This window comes from Ctenocephalides felis, unplaced genomic scaffold (genome assembly GCF_003426905.1).
Source record: "Ctenocephalides felis isolate EL2017-DRISC unplaced genomic scaffold, ASM342690v1 CF-g0.4_SCAFFOLD_01188, whole genome shotgun sequence".
Taxonomy (NCBI): Eukaryota; Metazoa; Arthropoda; class Insecta; order Siphonaptera; family Pulicidae; genus Ctenocephalides; species Ctenocephalides felis.
This window is the reverse complement of record NW_020537342.1, coordinates 22,379-42,915: the sequence shown is the minus strand read 5'-3', so window position 1 is coordinate 42,915 and position 20,537 is coordinate 22,379. Positions and strand designations below refer to the sequence as shown.

At 29.7% G+C, this 20,537-nt stretch overlaps 1 protein-coding gene across 1 annotated transcript; it reads left to right on the top strand.

The window, feature by feature from the left end:
- Positions 1-5,573: 5,573 nt before the first annotated feature.
- LOC113369266 (HIV Tat-specific factor 1-like) lies at positions 5,574-7,391 on the top strand. The gene has a single exon (XM_026610050.1). The coding sequence runs from the start codon at positions 5,583-5,585 to the stop codon at positions 7,053-7,055; it is 1,473 nt and encodes a 490-aa protein (XP_026465835.1). The 5' UTR covers positions 5,574-5,582; the 3' UTR covers positions 7,056-7,391.
- Positions 7,392-20,537: the final 13,146 nt, after the last annotated feature.

Here is a 20,537-nt window from a genome sequence, read left to right as displayed (position 1 = left end):
TTTATCATTATTTTGGTTGAAAATTCGTTTTTAAATTTTATGATTGTTATGTTATTTAGTTTTAAGTGGGTAACGGTGCATATTAGATATTTTTACAACAGCCTAAGTACATTCTTACCTTTTCTACTCTTTTCTCATTATAAATTTATCTTTCAATGCGAAAGGAAACAGATTATTGCACATGTTCGTCTTTGGTATAAATTTATTTACACTTACGAAGAAACGTACAATATTAAATGCAAACATCCCCACTTGTGGACTATAGGTAAATCCTAAATTTTATATTTTGTGAGCTGCTCCTTCTGCAATCCAGGCAGATTTTTTATTATTGATAATTTTTGGGCTCGCCCGCAGGTAAGCGGTTAAGAGCGACGGGACTTGTTTCAGAGGTCTCGAGTTCGATAGCCACTTCGAGCAGCCTGTTATCAGGCAACAGTGACAACGATTTCAGCAATATGTTTAATAGCAATATGTTTCCAAGTGAAAATAGCCTTCACCCGGCATTGTTGAACCATACTTGCGCTGTTACAGAGATTGTAATAAAAATTTCACATACAGAGATGTGACAACTGTTTGGGTTGCCATCTGTAATAAAACAAACGTAGTTTGTAAGATATTAGTCACAACAGCTCATAGAACCCATAAGTTCTGATCGCTGTTCAAATAAAACTATAAAAAAAATTGATAATTTTTATGTTATATTCTAAATTTTCAAGGTAGCATTCATTTAGTCGCGAAACTAGGCACATATTTAAACTTTGCGCATACAAGTTACTGAAATCTTTTTAATAAATAAAATTAATATTATATATTGATCGTCGTTCATCATTTATCCATTAATTACAGATCACAACAGTTTTTTAAAAGTGTAGTAATTGTAAAGGAAGTTACACGACGGGGATAGAATTGAGGTAATTAACGCCATAATAGGGTTATTGCAGCAATGCCTCGAAGAGCTATTTTTACTATGGAACATATTAATAATTGCGTAGATAAATTAAAAAAATGGTCGAACATAATTATCTTTGAGATTATACTGCAATATAATTTTTAAATATCTCCTCACAAGACGCGATTCATTATCAGGCAATCGGAAGCTCGTGAAGTATATCCACTTCATATGTTTGTCATAAAAGACTTATTTTCATGTTACGTCCGTCGTTTACGGTTATGTGTGATCCCTTGCGTGTGGCACGCACAATTTGACTTAACACAAGACTGCCTATTTATATGTATTTATGGATTTGTAGGAAAAAATACAATTATCTATATGATTAAATTAAATCATTAATATTGAATTATGTGTCGAGAATTCAATAAATACATATATTGTGCTAGATAGATATTTGATTATGTTATTTATTCATTGATATATTAATTCGTTGATTGATGATATTCGTTGATTGATGATATTCGTTGATTAATTTATGGGCTAATTCTGCCGTAAAATAGACCAATGTTATGGGAAGACTTTGTTAGATAGCGTTTCCAATATAAAATGGTACTAAAAACTGTCAAAATGCTATGTATTAGCTGTGCAACCAGGCGTTTTAAATAGAAAATTTAACCTAGAAAACGCACATGCGCCAAAAGAAAGAATCTTATCATAAGTGCATCTTTGTGATGTGGCATAATAATGAGTTAAGTTTCATTTTTTGTGTACCATTTTATATGAAAAACACAGCGTAACGTAGCTTTGCCATAAACATTGGTCTATTTTACAATAGAATGGGCCACTTAATGCAAGTTGTATTTTGCACCCACTACTCAATCAATTTTACCTAATTTAAATATTTACATTGCCACGACTAATTATCTACTTTTTTAATATTTTTGATTATATTATCAAATTTAATACGCATTTATTTAATCAATCATCAATGCTATCATGAATTCGTATATTGCTTTTGGTATTTGATGCGCAATCTTTCTGTTCATTGAGAAATTTTTAGAGCTTTTTTTGAGAGTTTAGGAATATGCCGCAAGTTTTTAGAGCTTTGTTTATGAAGGATATGATGTATCATTGATACGATATTTTTTTATCCTATGCCAGCAGAAGTTGTCATTATTTGTTTGTATTTTTATGTTATTTCACCTACATAATTTACAAGTGATAATAATGAAGTATACACTTCAACTAACACATTAAAAATTTAAAGGATCTGAATTTAGATTCTTAGATTAGATTAGATGATTCTTTATTTATAGTATGCTTTTATGGTTTTTTTTTAGATTTCATTTTGTGTTTTTCCAGCTACTAAATTTCTGTAGTTCTATTAATTCTGTAGTTTTGTGTTTATTTTCTATTTCTGTTTTAACGTTATTTTTAATTTAGAATTTGATAGACTTTTGGTGAGATTTTGGTCAGGAATCTTGTAATATGTTAGAATACATATTAGAATAACTTTGTAGTTATCAAATTCGAACCGAATTCCATCTCAATCTTACTATTCTCTATTTTTGTATTTGTAAATGAGAGAGACCTTACATCTGTTCAAGACTTATAAATTAATTATATATGTTCGATTTACGTATAGCTTATTTAAATTTAGTTGATAATCATCAAGTAATAATTATGTTAGTACTTAACATGCTCCAATTAAATTGAGTTTGGTTTAATAATTTTTTTCTTTAATTAATCTATAAGATTTTTATATACCACAAATAGTTCTTACTGAGATCATGCAGATGACCATTTTTATCCTGCCTCAGAATTGTATTTAATTTTCTGACTCATTATAATATTTATGTCATTTCTATATTCACAGTTTTATTTCTTTCGCGTTTTTAATGTATTTTTTTTTAATTATTTAATTTCAATGTAATCGTAACAATTCTACACATGGAGCCATACTTAAATTTATGTAAAATTTATGTATAAATAATGTAATTGTGCAGAAAATTATGCACGCATAAGTTACTACGGTACATCGAGCCGCGCTTCATTATGGTAATTAACATTATGAATTTTTATACATTAATGTATAATTTTTTTTAAAAAAACTGTTTTTACTACTCATATCTTTGGACTGGATTCTACTGCACCATAGTTTGTGATATTATTAAAATTGATATTTATTTCTCAATTGAACAGTGGATGTCTAACAGAATTATATCATAATTATAGCTTAAGTACCTATATACGAGATATCAAATAGTACTTCATTGATAAATCAGCGACTTCAACTGCCCATTAGTCAACTATATCTTATAAAAGCGTCTTCATATTATTATTATTATTACTTTTCATATATATTTGCGCACATCCTTCAGCAGTTCGTTGCGATTAGATATAGAATATTATGCTAATCACTGTGAGAAAAACGAATCGATTTCTTAAGGACTATTGATTTATTAATGACGCATATCTGTGACTTTTTTGCGTTAAAAGTAATGAGAAATTTCATTAGATTCAACAATGCCCGAAATACAAATTTATTTATTGTTTAAGCAAGAAAGCTGTTGGCATACATCGTAAGCTATTCGAAATTATTAATGAAATAATATAATTTGCACATCGTTATATTTTTATTTATTTAAACAATGCTCGATGAATAAACTGGATGCAGCACTTGCCATCAGTTTAGACCAACTTCAATATTCCTAGTCCTCTAGGACCTAAAAATCATAAAACTATTGTGTAATTAATAATATATTAGTTTTTTTTTCAATGAGAAAAATTAAAGGAAATAGGGGATTTATTGATGGCCATCCATTAAATTCACATCCAGCAGTTTTTCGATTTTACCAAAAAAACTCGTATTGCGATTAAATTGCAATGGTCTTTAAAGTGTAGTATACAGTATTTTATCATAATATTTAAGTAAAATATATTATAATAATTTTAAAAATTATATGTATAAAATAATATATAATAATAAAATAGATGGTAGTCTGCCCGAAGGCAGGTCCCTGGTGTAAGAGCTACCACAAATCAATTATTTCCTTACCCTTCCTCGTTATCATTTCCGTTACCAGCATTCCTCCATTTTTATACATTTTTTTCCACTTTCCCCAAACTTCTGCTTCCATGCTTCCTGAACCTGTGCTTTGGCTTTCAGTTCCCTGTATTTTCTCTTTTCGTCTAAATCATCAATCATCTGCATTCTTCTTCCCATTCCTTTCAGTCCTTCTATTTTACCTTCGATGAAAAACTATGTAAAATATATACCATGATATAATTAGCAATCAAAGTTACACCATTTTTACAGTTATTACACCATTTTTTACCTCTATTAGCTAAGTGATTATTATAGTATTATTATATTTTTTATATAGATTGTGACCTTTCTATATTTTTTATTCTTGGTTTGTAAAATTATAAAACTCCACTGAATTATTTACAATTTTATGATAGTTTTTAACGTATATGATAATCAGTAAAGGTTAAATATAGTTCCAGAGAGGTTAGACATATTTTTAAAGTACCTGTCGTTTTATTGGCCGGTTATTCCGTCTGTGTTGTATAACAAGCTTGTTGAGGAGAATGTTTATTATCTTTACATCGATTTACTATCGCAATAGCTGCTATTAAAATGGTAGCTTCTCACACGACTTTCCTCTATTGTTTTGCTAGCAAAATGAATGATTTTTTGCAATCTTCCCACAGCAAGGTCTTTCGCGGTTGTTCCGTGGTTAATAATGGTGCACTGTACAACGGTATATGATTTTAAGCAGTTCTTGACAAACTCTATTATGTTCCTGAAAAATATGCGTATAACACAAAGATCATCTAAGCTATATTAATTATTCGTTCAGCTATATTTTTGGTTCCATTGTTCTTTTTCTGGTAATTTTGTCCCTAAAGATTCTTCACCTCACATTCTGAGTCATTGTCGTAATCATCGATCCAATCACAATACTAATGGATTTCGCCAACACGCTCTGCTCGCAATCAATCATAAACTTAAGGATTAAATTAATCTGATTAAGTTTGAAATGTTTTAATATAATAGTTTTAAACATACACATACACATATGTGGTAAAAGTCAAATTAAAGCTGATTATTACTGTACTTGTTATCAAGCGTTGGTGACGAAAATAGCGCATTTATTGATTCTTAGTCATTCAAGGCTTCTATTACGTTATTTTTACTGCTTTTAAACCATTAATAATAATCATAATATGCGATATCAGGTCTTAAAACAAATATAACTTTTAAATGTCTTCAATATCGGAATCCTAATAATCATTGGTTAAAATCAAATATTTAATTGTTAAATCCAAATAAATGTTGTATAAGTTATGTTACGACGCTTTAAACAACTAGTACGACGTTTAGAAATATATATTCAACAATAGTTACATCTTTCGCGGTTACGTCTTCATTTACCTTTTCCAAAATGCTTATAAAAATCATAAATTCTTACATATGAATCTACAACAATATATAGCTATATAAATACATGTAGGCTCAATATATACATGAATATGTGTGTGTATGAATGTAGTCCGTGCATGCACAAATGCACGAGACATGTATATATTTGTCCGTATGCATCTATATATTTTTGTATGTATACATATATACATGTATATGTACATATATGCTTATACATATATTTTAAGGAATACGAAACAAATGGAGAAAGAGTCCTTGGAGGGATCGATTGGAAAGCAAAACGATCCAGCTAGTACAGAAACGCAGGAAGAAGTTACTTCCGAAACCGTTCAACAGACAACTGACAAAGGATGTACTACTGATTCTGTTAGAACCGAACAAGACAAAGCACCACCAGATCCTTCAAATGACCAAGCAGAAAAGGATTCTACTGAAGATCCCGAGCGCAATGAAGAGACATCAGGAAGTACATCCAATAAAGATAACTATACTGAGCATATCCATTATGAAAATAATGTAGCTATATACACTGATCCTAGCACCTCTTACCAATATGTTTGGAATGATGATAAAAATGAATGGGTTTCCAGAGTGGCTGAATCGAACACTTCAACGGACGATAGTTCTGTGCCTAAACAGGGTGAATATGGATTTGAGGGCGATCATCATACTTACACCGATGCCGAGGGTGTCGTTTATATTTGGGACACAGAAAAATCTGCATGGTTCCCGAAGGTAGATGATGAGTTTATGGCTAGGTATCAGCTTAGTTACGGAGTAAATCCTCCAGAAAGTAACGCAGAACAAACTAGTGTAAATGAGCCAAAGGAATGTCGTAAATCTGGTGCAGAAAAAATGACAAAGGAAGAAGCTTCCGACAAAGCATCAGAAGGCAAAAAACGTCCTGCGGCACAAGAACCTGCATGGTTTGATATACCTAATGAACAAAATACAAAGGTTTACGTAACTGGTTTACCAGAAGACATCACGGAAGAGGAATTTGTAGAAGTCATGTCTAAGTGTGGTCTTGTTGAGCGTGATTCTAAAACTCAGAAAATGAAAGTGAAAATCTACATGGACAGTAATGGTTATCCAAAAGGAGATGCTCTTTGCACGTACATAAGAGTAGAATCTGTTGAATTGGCTCTTAACCTTTTGGATGGTTCAGATGTACGGGGTCATCGTATTGGGGTGCAACGAGCTAAATTTGAAATGAAGGGTGATTATAATCCTGCTCTGAAGCCAAAGAAGGCGCGCAAAAAGGACAAAGACAAGCAAAAGAAAATGAAGGAAAAGCTTTTCGATTGGCGTCCAGAGAAAATGCGCGGAGAACGTTCGAAGCACGAACGAATTGTCATTTTACGTAATTTATTCGAACCGAAACTATTTGATGAGCACGTTGAGTTAATTTTAGAATTCCAGCAAGATTTGCGAGAAGAGTGTTCTAAACTTGGAGAAGTTAGACGTGTGGTTTTATATGATAGGCATCCAGAAGGAGTTGCCCAAATAACTATGGCTGAGCCCGAACAAGCTGACGCCGTTGTCGCCTTGATGAACGGTAGGTGGTTCAATAAACGACAACTGAAAGCAGAAATCTGGGACGGTAAAACAAAATTCAAAATTGGAGAAACCGACTCAGAGATAAGTCAGCGTTTGGATGGTTGGGATAAATTTTTGGAGGGCGAAGAAAAGAAGAAAGAAATAATTGAGTAATACTTTATTTGTAATTGGTTTTTACTTTGTTATTACTAGTATTAGGTTTAGTTTTTGTTTTACAGAATGACAAAATTTTACTTAATTGCGATTAGTTGTTTTCAATATGTATATTTGTTAATTTAATGTTGCATGGATAAATATACTTTGCGAATAAATTACTTCATTTGACGCTGGAGTATAATGCTAAAGAACGTTAAATAAAAAGAAACGCTTACAAAGAAAATCCTGTTTTTATGTTTAGTGATCTCAGCTATTTCAGACCGAACCATTTTCGATACAAGTTTATCATGTTTCAAGTTGCCAAGCTTATGGTAGGATTTGGCTCTAGTTTTTTTCTCTTAAGTATTACGCAAAGTTTAATAAGTTTATGGCACCGCATATACGAAAGTTTTCCCAAGCCATATTTAATTGAAAAGTTCATCGCTGCCTACTTACAATTTGTTTTGGGATGCCGATTGTTTATTTTTTATATATTATTTTCATAGTTCCCGGTATTCGTCGCAGGTTTATGTAATATACCGCTTCTTGATTCAAAGGTGAGATTATTTATTACAGAGTAGAAATACGCTATTTTTAAAAGTAGTATCTATATGTTCAATCTATATTCGATTTCAAATTTTTTTTCGATATCGTTAGACCAATTTTATATTATTTTGGATGCCGAGGTGTATTTGCAAAATATGGCATATTTACCCTTTGACACATTTCACTTATTTTCTAAAAACATTATATGTTGATATAGCTCGGCATAGTTTTTTTTATATTACTTACAACAATTCAATTTTTATTATTAATTCATATGTAATGAAACATTTTGCTATCCTATCTTAGACTTATCTTACATAACTCATATGCAATAATAATTAACAAGTCTAAAAGAATCTATTGTAATCTATAATTTTTGTACCCAGTACTGTGAGCGTGTTTATTTTCAGAGCATTTATATGATGAATAGGTATTTCATGTTACGTTCATGCTACACAATTTTAATATATCTATATAAGATACTTGATGATTACTACATTGAACAATGTTTTAAACAAAATTTTCGACTTACAAAAAACACACATGTGTCTCATGTGAAGTAGGAGAGGCGAAGTACAATTTTGATAGTCATCATAACAGCCAAACAATACTGATTATAAGATAGTGCCCAAACGGAAAGATGAAGGTATGTAAGTTCGAACAAGTTTACATTATTGTATTAAGTCAGCGCTCTACATTAACATGATCTCTAAACCGCATTGCTTTTACGGTGTCAATAGTAAGTTTTTTTTTGTTCGTTTTATTTAATAAAACTGTTACTTTACTGTAAGTTGAGTAACATGACGAGTTGATTACCAGCAATTAATTTTGTTTTATGTGATATGTATTTCTTGTCGTTTTCTGGCGAATATTAAACAGATAAAGAAAAATCTAACTTAATTATAAGACAAAATATGAAAGAGGAAGGGAAAGGAAAATTCAATACAAGAAAATAAAAGATTTCTTGTTTAAGAAATTGTTTTGTTATAAACTGCTATATTATATTCATAAGCTTTGTTTGAATGATCATGTTGTGTTGTTACATATTTCTGACAATAAAAGTCGTTATAAACCGTTTTGGTGTTTATAGCTATAGTTTTTTAACCTACTCGCCGTTTTTAAGGACACTATTATCATGTTTCCAAAATTATTGTTGATAAAAAAATGGCACAATCGTACCCAGTCTTTCTTGTAGGAATAATTAACTAAACCTTATTTATATAAACTTACACATGATTTTCTTTTACAGTTTTGGTTTAGAAACAATATAAACAATATTGAACAATTGAACATGTTAAAGCATTAATGTAGGTATAGTGTGCAAAGCTCTAAGAATGGTAGAAATAGAAACAATTAATAAAATATCAATTAATGAACTTTTAATGAACAACATTAACAAAATTTTCGACTTCCGAAAAAAATCGTACATATGTAAATCTTATATAATATTAGGGATTTCTCTGTGAAGTATATGGATTATTGGCTAAAGTTTTCCATGTGAACTTAAGTTTATAATTTTACAGTTTTGATGTAGAAACAATATAGAAGAATTTTATAAGTTAAAGCATTAATGTAGTGTGAAAAGATTGTAGTGCGATAGAAATGGAAATCATTATACATTTTTTTACTACTACTACTACTACTACTAAGATTTGAATTTCCAAGTGCAAATATACAGCAGGTGCGTTTGAACTGAATTTATGCTCCTTATTTCAACCGACAAAGCGTCAAAAATGACATCTGTCTTGTTGATAAAATATTATTATGGAACATGTTTTAAATGCTTTATTCTAAATGGACTCTATTTGCATCAAGCTTGTTTGTTTATGTGTATCTCTCGCGTTCATCTACTCTAAGAGATGAAAGTGATAGCGCGTGGAGCATTCACGAAGTCCATATTTGTACACACATTGTTGTAGTAAGATTTTTTTTAGACAACACATATGCTAATTAGAGTTCTCTTTCAAATGAAAATTTGCACGAATATTTCGCGTGCTGTTTAAGGTAAAATTTCACATAAGCTCTGAACACACAAAGGACGTTGACTACTATATTATCGACTCATGTTTATATTTAGCCGCATAAATTATTAACACCAGGTTGCAATGCTGAGTTGAATGTACGCTGAAAACTTTATTCTAGACATGTTTTTTGGGCTATTTTACTGAAATTGAATAGAGCATTTGCGAGTAGCTGTTGTGCGGAGCTTACTTGCATTCGATAATGCTCCAAATTCATCTATGAAGTATTGATGGACTTGGGCGAATTATGGTTTGGATTTTAAATTGGGTTATCAAGACGTGAGTTTTTTAATTAATTTGTAAACGTTATAACCTCAATTAATAGTTAACCCTTCTATTTGAATTACCTAGATTCAAAAAAATACTTCAATAACTTCAATAAAATTTTAAAATACAAAAAAGTGTGAAGAAAATTTGTTTCCGAGTATGTAAGATTTTTCTTAGTTTTTATTTTTACAATAAGTCAGCTTTAATTTCAGCATTTTTTATATAAAAAATTGTAATTAATTATATATCACTAAATATTATTAAACCATTTTATTTTTGTGTTTAATAATCTTCGAAGTGATTTTCAATAAATTAATGTTTGCTTATAAAAGTTTTTGCAAACTTTTATGCATTTATTTGTTTCAGTATGATAAAGAATTCAAATAGTACTCAAACGTATGAAAATTTAACAATTATTGGTTTTTGATATTCCAAAATATAACACTATAATGCTATACTAAGGTAAAAAGTTACTCGAGGCATATGAAATAATAGAATTAATTTATCCTGCAGCAAAATATAATTCCATTGACTCATGCCTTTAGTATAGTAATGTATTTACATTATAATAGTAATTATCAGCAATTCTCTAAGATTAGAAAGTCCGTCTTAAATTACAAATTGCACTTGATTTTATTTTATATTGAATAATCGGTATCCATTATATTTATCATATCTTTAAATATTATATTTCGGTTCGTTATTTGTTTGAGCCCCTATAAATTACCATGTTGGCAACCTGTGTTCAAACTCTCTCTAAAATGAGATTCAAACTATAATACTATACTAAGGTAAAAAGTTACTCGAGGCACATGAAATAAAAATAGAATTTATTTATCCTGCAGCAAAATATAATTTCTTGCAGACGTTAAAGGAACAGGTATATCACGATGAACTGCAACATGCAACTTATAAATTATTACAGTATGCATTTTAGAGAAGAAATTGCCTTTTATATATTTTCACGATGTGGAAGCATCCGCTACTGTAATGAATGTATTAAATAATTCAATGTGGGTTGGAAATAATATTGGGATAAATAATTATTTTAGTATGTGATGCAATATGTTTTATATTAATTTTTTTCAGATAAATTCAATTCCTTTTTTGCTAATAACAGAAACTCACTTGCTAAATGTAATTGATCCGTTGGCTTGAAAAATATATAGTTTTTTTATATCTAATGAAAGTTTCAAAAACTTGACTGATGTTTGCAAATGATTAAGTTGGATAAATTCAGCTCATTGAGCAACTAATATGGTAGTTAATTGGACATGAAAATTGCAGGATGATAATTTACTGTCTATCAAATGCGAAAATTATACTATTTCTTTAGTAGCAAAATTGAATACGAGGAAAATACTGTTTGTTTTTTTTATTATATAAAATATATTATATAAATTTTAAAAAAGACGGCAATTAAAATCTAGAAGTTAGACTTTTACATGTTTTAGCCTTACATATTAGAAAAACGTATAATAATTACGTATTTTATTCTGCTGTCAAATGAAAAATAAAAAAATTCAAAAAAAATTTGAATCCTAACTACGAGCGACGTCTATAGACGACCCACGCATGACGACCTGTGTATTCTGGTGTCACCTTTAGAGGACAGGCAGTATATCGCTCTTTGCTTCAAGAATTATGACTATGTCAACTTACTGTAAATTCTATTTTTTTTTATCGTTGTCCGTTCAGTAGCGCTACTGGGCGGCTTGTTGTACGTTACAGCAGCGTCACTCCCGCAGAAAACACACTCATAGGGAAAGGTTTAAAATTTAAATGATTTTAGATGCGAAAGATAGTCATTCTTTTTACTTTGCCTTTTTATGAGAAATTATATAACGCTACCATATATTACTCAATTCCTAATATTTTAATGAATCATAAATACCGCTCATTTATGCTCTTGTCTTGTACTTCCCATCTCTATCACGCACAAAATTAATTGTTTATCAGCACGCACTTTAGATTCGATATCTACGTAATCGCCTATTCGCAAAATACAATACTTATTAATCTTTATCTGGTTATATATATATATATATATATATATATATATATATTCAATCTTCAGGGCAATACATCAGTTGAAAACTTGTAGGAACTTATAACATTTTTATTGTTTCTATACGTTTCGACACATTGTTTTGTGTCATCTTCAGTGGAATGTAATTGTAATATTCCTGATTATGTCCTAATAGTCATTGTTCACAAATGCACTACTAAAACAGTTCTTGTCACTTTAAATCGGAACAATTATATAAATTTTTAGAAATAATTTCTTATTGTAGAGTACATATCGCAAAGTCGCTGTCCGAGTCGACAGTCAATTGACTGTGCAAATATTATTTGACCGGCCACGGACATAGATGACCAGTTAAATGTGTATTTCTTTTTTGTGTAAATCGTTTGTAGTCATTTATTTTACATTAATTCATTATAATACCAATCTTTTAGCTTTATGGTCTTGTGATCTTTAAATTAAACCTGATTTGCTAGTAAAATTATTTGAGCCAAGTTGTAAGAACAAATATATAATAACACGTACTCTTTGATTCTTCTTGGTATACTTCACATTATTTATATACATAACTTGCTCTTAATATTGACAGATTATGTTATTACTCGCAAAATCGTTGAAGTCTCCAGCTAAACTTCTGTAGTTTTGTTTTTAAAGATTTATTTATTTCATTTATATTAGATTATACATACATATTTCTATACAATTTCTATACATATTTCTATACAAACTACTGGCGGTATGGGAAATAATTAATTATTTATTCATTCATAAATATCGGCTTATGTAGTCCGGAAATGGCGCTTACTTTGTATGGTTAAATCAAAGATCCATTAGTAATTTGTTAATTCGTCGTTGTGTTTTTTTTGATGACCTCGATGATTTGATCTCATTTGTGTCAGAACATATGTAGTTTGTCAATAAAGAATAACGGATTTCTTTTATTCTACTGTTTATGTTACCATAAGCATTTTTGTTTTTATCTTGTGTATCTGTCATAGTTGCATTAACATTAAGTTAAATTATATAAATAACTGATAAATAGCACGTAATACAATTGGTCGGAATATAATCAATAATACCAATATTATTAGTTATGGCTAATAAAAATTTATGTACTGAGCATTTATCATTGATGCTCGATATTTTAGAAAAAAATTTATTATATTTATTAAATTTAACAGAAATCTTGAAATAGCAGTTTATATAATCTGTTTTGATATTTAAACATACCGAATTATTTTTGTTTTCCATTTTGATACACTATTTTTTTTAGACCGCAACTCCATCGTTCTTGTTTATATATTTTTAAGAATTTTAGAAAATTACATCAATGTTTAAAATTGAATTTTTTTTTTCTGAATTAATAAAAATATATAAGAAATTATAGGCCACTGGCATAATAAAATGCCGGTAATAAAAATGTAAACAAAATTGGAAGTTACTTGTACAAATAAAAAAAAACCTAATATAAATAAAAAATAAAAACATAGAAACGATAGATAGAATTACTAAGCAATAAAACGTGCCTTTAATAATAAATTAACAAGATCATATCGAACTTTATTACTTACATTATCGCAATATTACATAAATATTATTTTATACTTGTTGAGTTTTGTTTATTTCTCAAGATTAATTTACAGATGATTTTTTATAATAAAATTTAGTATGATGATTAATATGTTAGATGATTATCCAGTGGTAAAGATTTATTTTGTTGATTTTGAGTATTTTGGCACAGATCCCTTCACTGAACAAAACTACAAATCTGATATTCTGAAATTGTGGAAATCTTTGAAAACTTTTTTACTCCGTCGTATATAAGATAAAATGAGGCTTTTGCTACTTAAAATAGGTTTACCTCCAAACGCGTTTTACTAGAACACAAAATTATGTTATCTTTATTGCGTGTTTCATTGCAGATAAGAGAATTATTAATTCATTAGAATTGTTTTCGCAGCATTTACCAATATGTTTATTGTGTGATTTGCAGTTTATTCATTTATAGTGAATGTCAATCAAGTACCGAATTAAAATACGTGGAAATATCGTTTGCCCAATTTATTTTGTTCGACGGATGCGTGATTTCAAATATTAACCAGTGAATTGTAAATAATATACATAGTTCATTGATCGGTAATTAGTGTAATTAATTTAAAAATGATTCATCCTGTTTACAATTTGATTGAAATTTATTTTGACTCTAGTTAATTGACCTTAAGTTTCACCGAGGGAATATTTATTATTTCTCATTAGTGTCGTGCCCACTTATTGTTTCTGTAGGTCACGTCGGAGTGATATTACATTTGTTGGAACAAATATTTTTGGCAAAAAATTACATGTGAGAATTATCATTTTATTGTGTTGTACAAGGTAAGATATTAGTAATATTTAGTAGTCTAAAATATGTTTTATGAAAAAAAAAGTTAAGTTCTCATTTAGTCATCAAAAAATACATTTTTACCATGCTGAATTTAGCTGGGACTTTTACTGAACATAGTATAGTTAGATAGTTGTTTGTTTGATATGATTCATTTATTGTAATATAATTGGTTTGGTTTTTACAATATGATTAGCTAAAATCAAATTGGACCCTCGCACACTGTGGATTTACCTTTCAAAAAACATTATATCTTAACCGCTGAACCTATGTCTTGCTTTATTTTTAAAAGAATTTATTATTCGTTCATTTCTTATTCTAGTATATTGAGTTGATTTCATTTCAAATTGCATTTTGCGTCATGTGAAAAAAAATACAGATAAATTCGAATATTTTATAATACACACTTTTGGTCAGTTTCAAAGTTATGAGATAAAAGTTCTTTGGATCTTATTGAACAGAGCTTCAACAATTATTTTGTAAGAAATATGTTTCTTCTATTTATTTTACTTTGTTGTTTGTTAAGAATCGATTTATATTTTACATGTCTACAATAATAAAATATTAATGTATTTTAGAATACATTGTGATATGTATTTAATTAATAAAAAGAATTTATCGACTAGTCATGTAACTAAATTGCATGTTTGCGAAATATTCATTGGTGTTGTATAAAAGACTTAAAATAATAATTGAATGATGGTGGTTTGTATGGATATAAAATTTTATTATCTACCAGATCTATTCTCCAAATTCAAATATTCTATACGATCTTCGATCATTTAAAAATAACCACATAAAAGTTCAGTGTACAGCAAACATTGCCTTAGCTTTCTCTCAACGTTTTATTTACACATTTCTGAATAATTAAGTTTCGGTTGTGTAATGCAAGCCATATTATACGGGCAGATGGCTTTGTTGGCATGAATTATCCATTTTATAATTTTAATTGTCCGTTAAAGGTGTGTTGTGCAACTAGGATCATTATGATTAGTCGTGTTTCGAATTAGTCTAGCAATTATACGGTAATTTGAGCAAACCAAAATTATTGCAATTGAAACTATTGTCGAGGATAATTTCATATTTAGTTGTCAGTATTTAGCATGTAGTGAAGAGCTTTTACATACTGATTTACGCTTTGGGGTCGTAATTAACTTGCGTCTGTAATATAATCTTTGGTAGCACTTAACATAAAAAAGCCAAAAAATCACAAGGGCATTCAGAAATTGCTCGTATTAGTTTCATAAGTACACTAAAATAATTTTGTCAAAAATAGATGCTATTATTTTTAAGCAGTTTTCTCATCGAACAGTTTTGTGTCGTCCAGATCGAGCTCATGACGAGTATATTTGTCAATCATAGAGTTGCGATGCCAAGATATTGGATGAAACATATAAGTATATTTTACTGAATTAAAAAAAAAATACTACATTTTATTTCTTTGGTTAACATAAGCATATAAAACATACGTATCCAACTAAAAACGTAATGAATTCAATTAAATATTATACTTATAAAAGTAAGAATTCAAATATTTGCAGTGAAGTGATACGAACATCATCAAACATCGGCTTAGGAAAAATAGTTCAATTAATAAAAAATAATTTAATTTAAAAATTAATACAATTACACGTACTATAAGTTTGTTTGAAAGATATTAATTAGAATTCACATCGATTAGTTTTTGGTATAAGACAAAAAAAATGTTCTCAAAATAAGCTGTTTGAACGTTATTTATGTAGCTACATCTGAATTCTTATTAAGTATATCATTTCCATTTTTAGAGAAGTTGCAACTTCTTGCAACATGCAACTTGCCTTAAGGTAAAATGCGACTTACAACAACTTATACAGTTATAGCCTCATAACTTTCTAGACAAACATCTTGACATTTCAGTTTTTTTTTTTTTTTCAAAAATTGCAATTGAATAGCAAATAATCACTATCTTATACGCATGATCAATATGCACATAATTTTGCCATTACTCCATGACGAGTATATTTGTCAGTCATAGTCATAGTCAATTTAAATCGTACAAATTCTAATTTAAATAAAATATTTCCAAAAATATTATTTACAAAATAATATCACATTGATACTGTGTTATCAGCCAATTATATTGTTAACTAAATATGATGACTGCTTATTTTCACAGAACTTATTTAAAGTAGAAGTAACACTGGCTATTTACTTGTCATATGTAATTTAACTATATTATCTTCAAATTTACTAGATGTCGACTAAACAGTTGTAAATTATATGGTGAAATAAAATAAAATCACAGAACTTTTGTGCGAACACCATATGAAAACATGTTGCTTATATGTCGATAAAAAGGGTATAGATGGAGGAATATATGCGATATCGTCAGCAAGGATGCTTAAACGGTAATAAACTTTGATAGCTAGTCGTAAAATTAATAATTTGTAGCTTATATATTAATTTTCCCAAAACGTTTTTATTTCTTTTTTTCTCAGTACGATTTGTTGTTTCTTTAATACTACCTCGTTTATCATGGAACTTCACACTGTCAGACAATACACTTTTCAAATTAAGTGTTGCTTTACATTATTTTTAGTTTTAAAAATTCATTAACGTTTGTTGCGAATATAACAATGACTCTTCTGTCGATAGAAAACGCATCAGAATCCGGAAGTCTCCGATTCTGAAATAATTAGTGACTTTGCTAATTAGACCTAATGAAGAGAAAAGACACGCGAATAATGTAGACCATAGTTTCATTCCTTAATTGGCTGACGGTTGGTGTGAGTAGTAGTATATTTATTAGATTCTTTTATATTACAAATTATATGTTTCACTAGATTGGTGTGATGGAAAGTACAAGAGAGAACTTGCACTGAAATTATTTCTAGAAATTATATTAATAATTCAATTATTGTTACTTCAAAAGATAGTCGTCAATTATAATAGTCTTTTTATAAAGACATATTTTATAACTATTATAACTTGAATACATGCGTGCGAATAATGACCTTACAGTGGTATCAAATCTTAGAGATTTCAGAAAAAGAGCTTGTTGTCAAAAGCGGTTTTCTTTACATTTCTCACTTTGGATGAAATAAGGTTGTTTTCGCTCAGTACAAACGACAGCTTATCTGTGTCGCCGAATGAAATTATACGAACGTAGTAAAACAATGAATCACTCGATCATTATTACTTGAACTTTTTGCTTTTCATCTTATTCAAGGGTATTTGTCATAGTTATTGACAAATTATATTTGTGGAACTTTATCGAATGTAATGGGATATCGTTAGGACGTAAGAAATAAACGGGGATGTCGTTTTAACTTATAAGTTAGTGAAAACTTGATCAGCTTTTTAAACAGCATGGATGTATTCTACCTCAAGCATTCGCTCTGAAAGTAAGTGGTGAGAATGCCATTGAAGTTATTTATATTTCATTAGTTTATGGGACCGCCATGCTTTCAAAGGCAATAAGAAATTCAAAATTTATATTAGGTTGCCATTGTTTTGATTGTATTTTTTATGTTCCATCAGTGTAACTTCTCTTAAGATGACAGCATTTAAACACTTAAAAAATATTTAGCGATAAGTCAGTGATTCCCAATGTGGTTCATAAGGATCTCCGAGGGTTTATGTCAACTTTCAATGGGTCCACGTCAGCGAAAAAAAAATGGCAGTGGCACGATAGTGGACCTCAACACATGTTAATATCTATTTACTTCATTATCTATAGTTATATACAATGTTTTTTTTTTTCAAAAAGAAGAAGAAACGTTTTTTTAAAAAATGTATCGGTTGTTTGTAGACATTCCATTTGTGAGCGCAACGAATGTTTCAATTTGCAAAGACCCTTTATACTGGCATTTTAAAAGCTTAATCTTGGCAATATTCTTTGAATTTTTTGAGACTATTATAGTATTTCTGGATACGAATTATTAACCGCGAGATGTAAGATTATCTGTTACAAAATTGTCGCAAAATGTACAGTTAGAAACTTATAAAGAATCGATATCAGGTGAATAAAGGGTTCATCATGGTCCATGTCAAAGCGCAAGGGGTCCACGACACAAAAAAAAGTTCGGGAATCTGCAATAAGTAATAATCGATTAATTATATGTTAGATATTGTTTTGCTGTGAAATTCATAAAGATTTTAGTTCTAATGGCTTTATATGCATTTACTGCTTTTACTTATGTAATACAAAAAGTTTAGGTATGAGATTTGTCTTTCGGCGAATTGTGCTCTGAATGATCTAAAGAGTTTTACTGTAAAATTTGCAGAATAATGCAGCGTTATCGCATCGAAATTTTACAGTAAATGTAATACAAAAAACTGAAACCGAAGAAAACTGCGAAAACTTAATTTATTTTATTAAAGTCTACACGAACGGAATCGTAGGTACAGAGGCAGTCTGGAATAAAATAATAAACTGTGAAGGAAATTGTTAATGATTTTTTTATATAATTAAGTGGGAATTTGAGTAAAGAAAATATTGCGTGTGCTTATACGAGGGCATGGCAAGCGAAGGGGCTAGCTAATTCCTGATGCAGCGCTCTGGCAGGAAACAGTTTCTCAATTAACTTTATATAAATAATTAACAACGTTTATATAATTTATCGCATTGTTTTTCTCATAGCGCTAAATAACTCATAAATCTTTCAATTCCAGACTCGATCGCAAATTTCATTAGTCGTCTCAAATTCGTTCAGTCGAAATCTCTTTAAATCAAATTAACCTAATTAGTCCAGTCATTTGGTCGTTTTGCCGGTACAGTACTCCGGGAATTCTGAAAATTTGTAATCTTATAGATTTCGAGGTGCTCTTTACGAAAATCAACTTTGCCACCTCAAATTTGAACGGCAAGTTGCCGCCATATTGAAAAAATGGCGTCAAAAAACAGCTTTTTTAAAATATCTCCTTTCTGGCTCATTCTACGATAAAAGTATATATGTACGAATTAAACTAGAGAAAATTTCCTACAATTCCTTAGAAAACCGTTTTTTTGTAAAATTGATAGTTTGAGAGTACGGCCGCCTCAAAGTCTTTGCTGCTCTCGCCGTAGTATCAAATCTGTCCATATATGACAGCATTTCGAACTTGACCACATTCTCTCTAATAATTAATATTTTCAATGTTAAATTAAGCGAATAAGATCTAGAAATAAAATAATTCAAATATTTTTCTGTTTTTTGCTGATTTTTTAACGCTTCAAGCTACTCGAAGCTATAAGGTGCTACTCAAGCTATAATTATACTTATAGCTACTTTGCCATTGAAGTGTTGAAAATTAGAAAAAAAACGAAAAATATTTGAATTATTTTATTTCTGGATCTTATTCGCTTGATTTAACATTGAAAATATTAATTATTTGAGAGAATGTGGTCAAGTTCAAAGTGCTGTCTTGATACTACGGCGAGAGCAGCAAAGACTTTGAGGCGGCCGTACTCTCAAACTATCAATTCTACAAAAAAACGGTTTTCTAAAGAATTGTAGGAAATTTTCTCTAGTTTAATTCGTACATATATACTTTTATCGTAGAATGAGCCAGAAAGGAGATATTTTAAAAAAGCTGTTTTTTAACGCCATTTTTCCAATATGGCGGCAACTTGCCGTTCAAATTTGAGGTGGCAAAGTTGATTTTCGTAAAGAGCACCTCGAAATCCATAAGATTACCAATTTTCAGAATTCCCGGAGTACTGTACCGGCAACAGCCTTTTTTTGCACCAAATGACTGGACTAAATCTTAAAGCCACGTGTTAGTAGTATAAAATTTTATCGACATATTACTACCGTTCGCGGTTTTCAAGCAGCGAACCACGAACAGGATTATTGGTAACTTTGCGATTCTTTGTAATTTTCATAATAAATGCCTTGGGTGCGAGTCAACAATATCATTGTGACTAATTCGAATCAAATGTAATATAAACTTTGCTTGACGTCGTCGATGACAGGATTGAGCAACATATATAAACTTCTCAGTTATTATTTATTGAACAATTTGTTGTTCATTTGTTCATTGTCGATGCTTGGATAATGTATCAAAGTTATTAAACCAATGCAATAAGCAATTTATGAAAGACTTTCACACATTGTCAAAAAATACCAAAATCAAAGAACTTTTCTCTTGTTCCTACTGCCCAGCATCAAAAAAATATTTAGTTAGTTAATATTCATGATGGCAACCCAACGGTTATTCGATCCATATTTCGGTTATTAAATTTTATCTAATAGTACTGATATATTGTATAATTAGATACAGCAGCGCCCGGAAAGGGC

Excerpts from the sequence above, each read along its gene's own strand:
- LOC113369266 (XM_026610050.1), top strand. The coding sequence starts at position 5,583 with ATGGAGAAAGAGTCCTTGGAGGGATCGATTGGAAAGCAAAACGATCCA.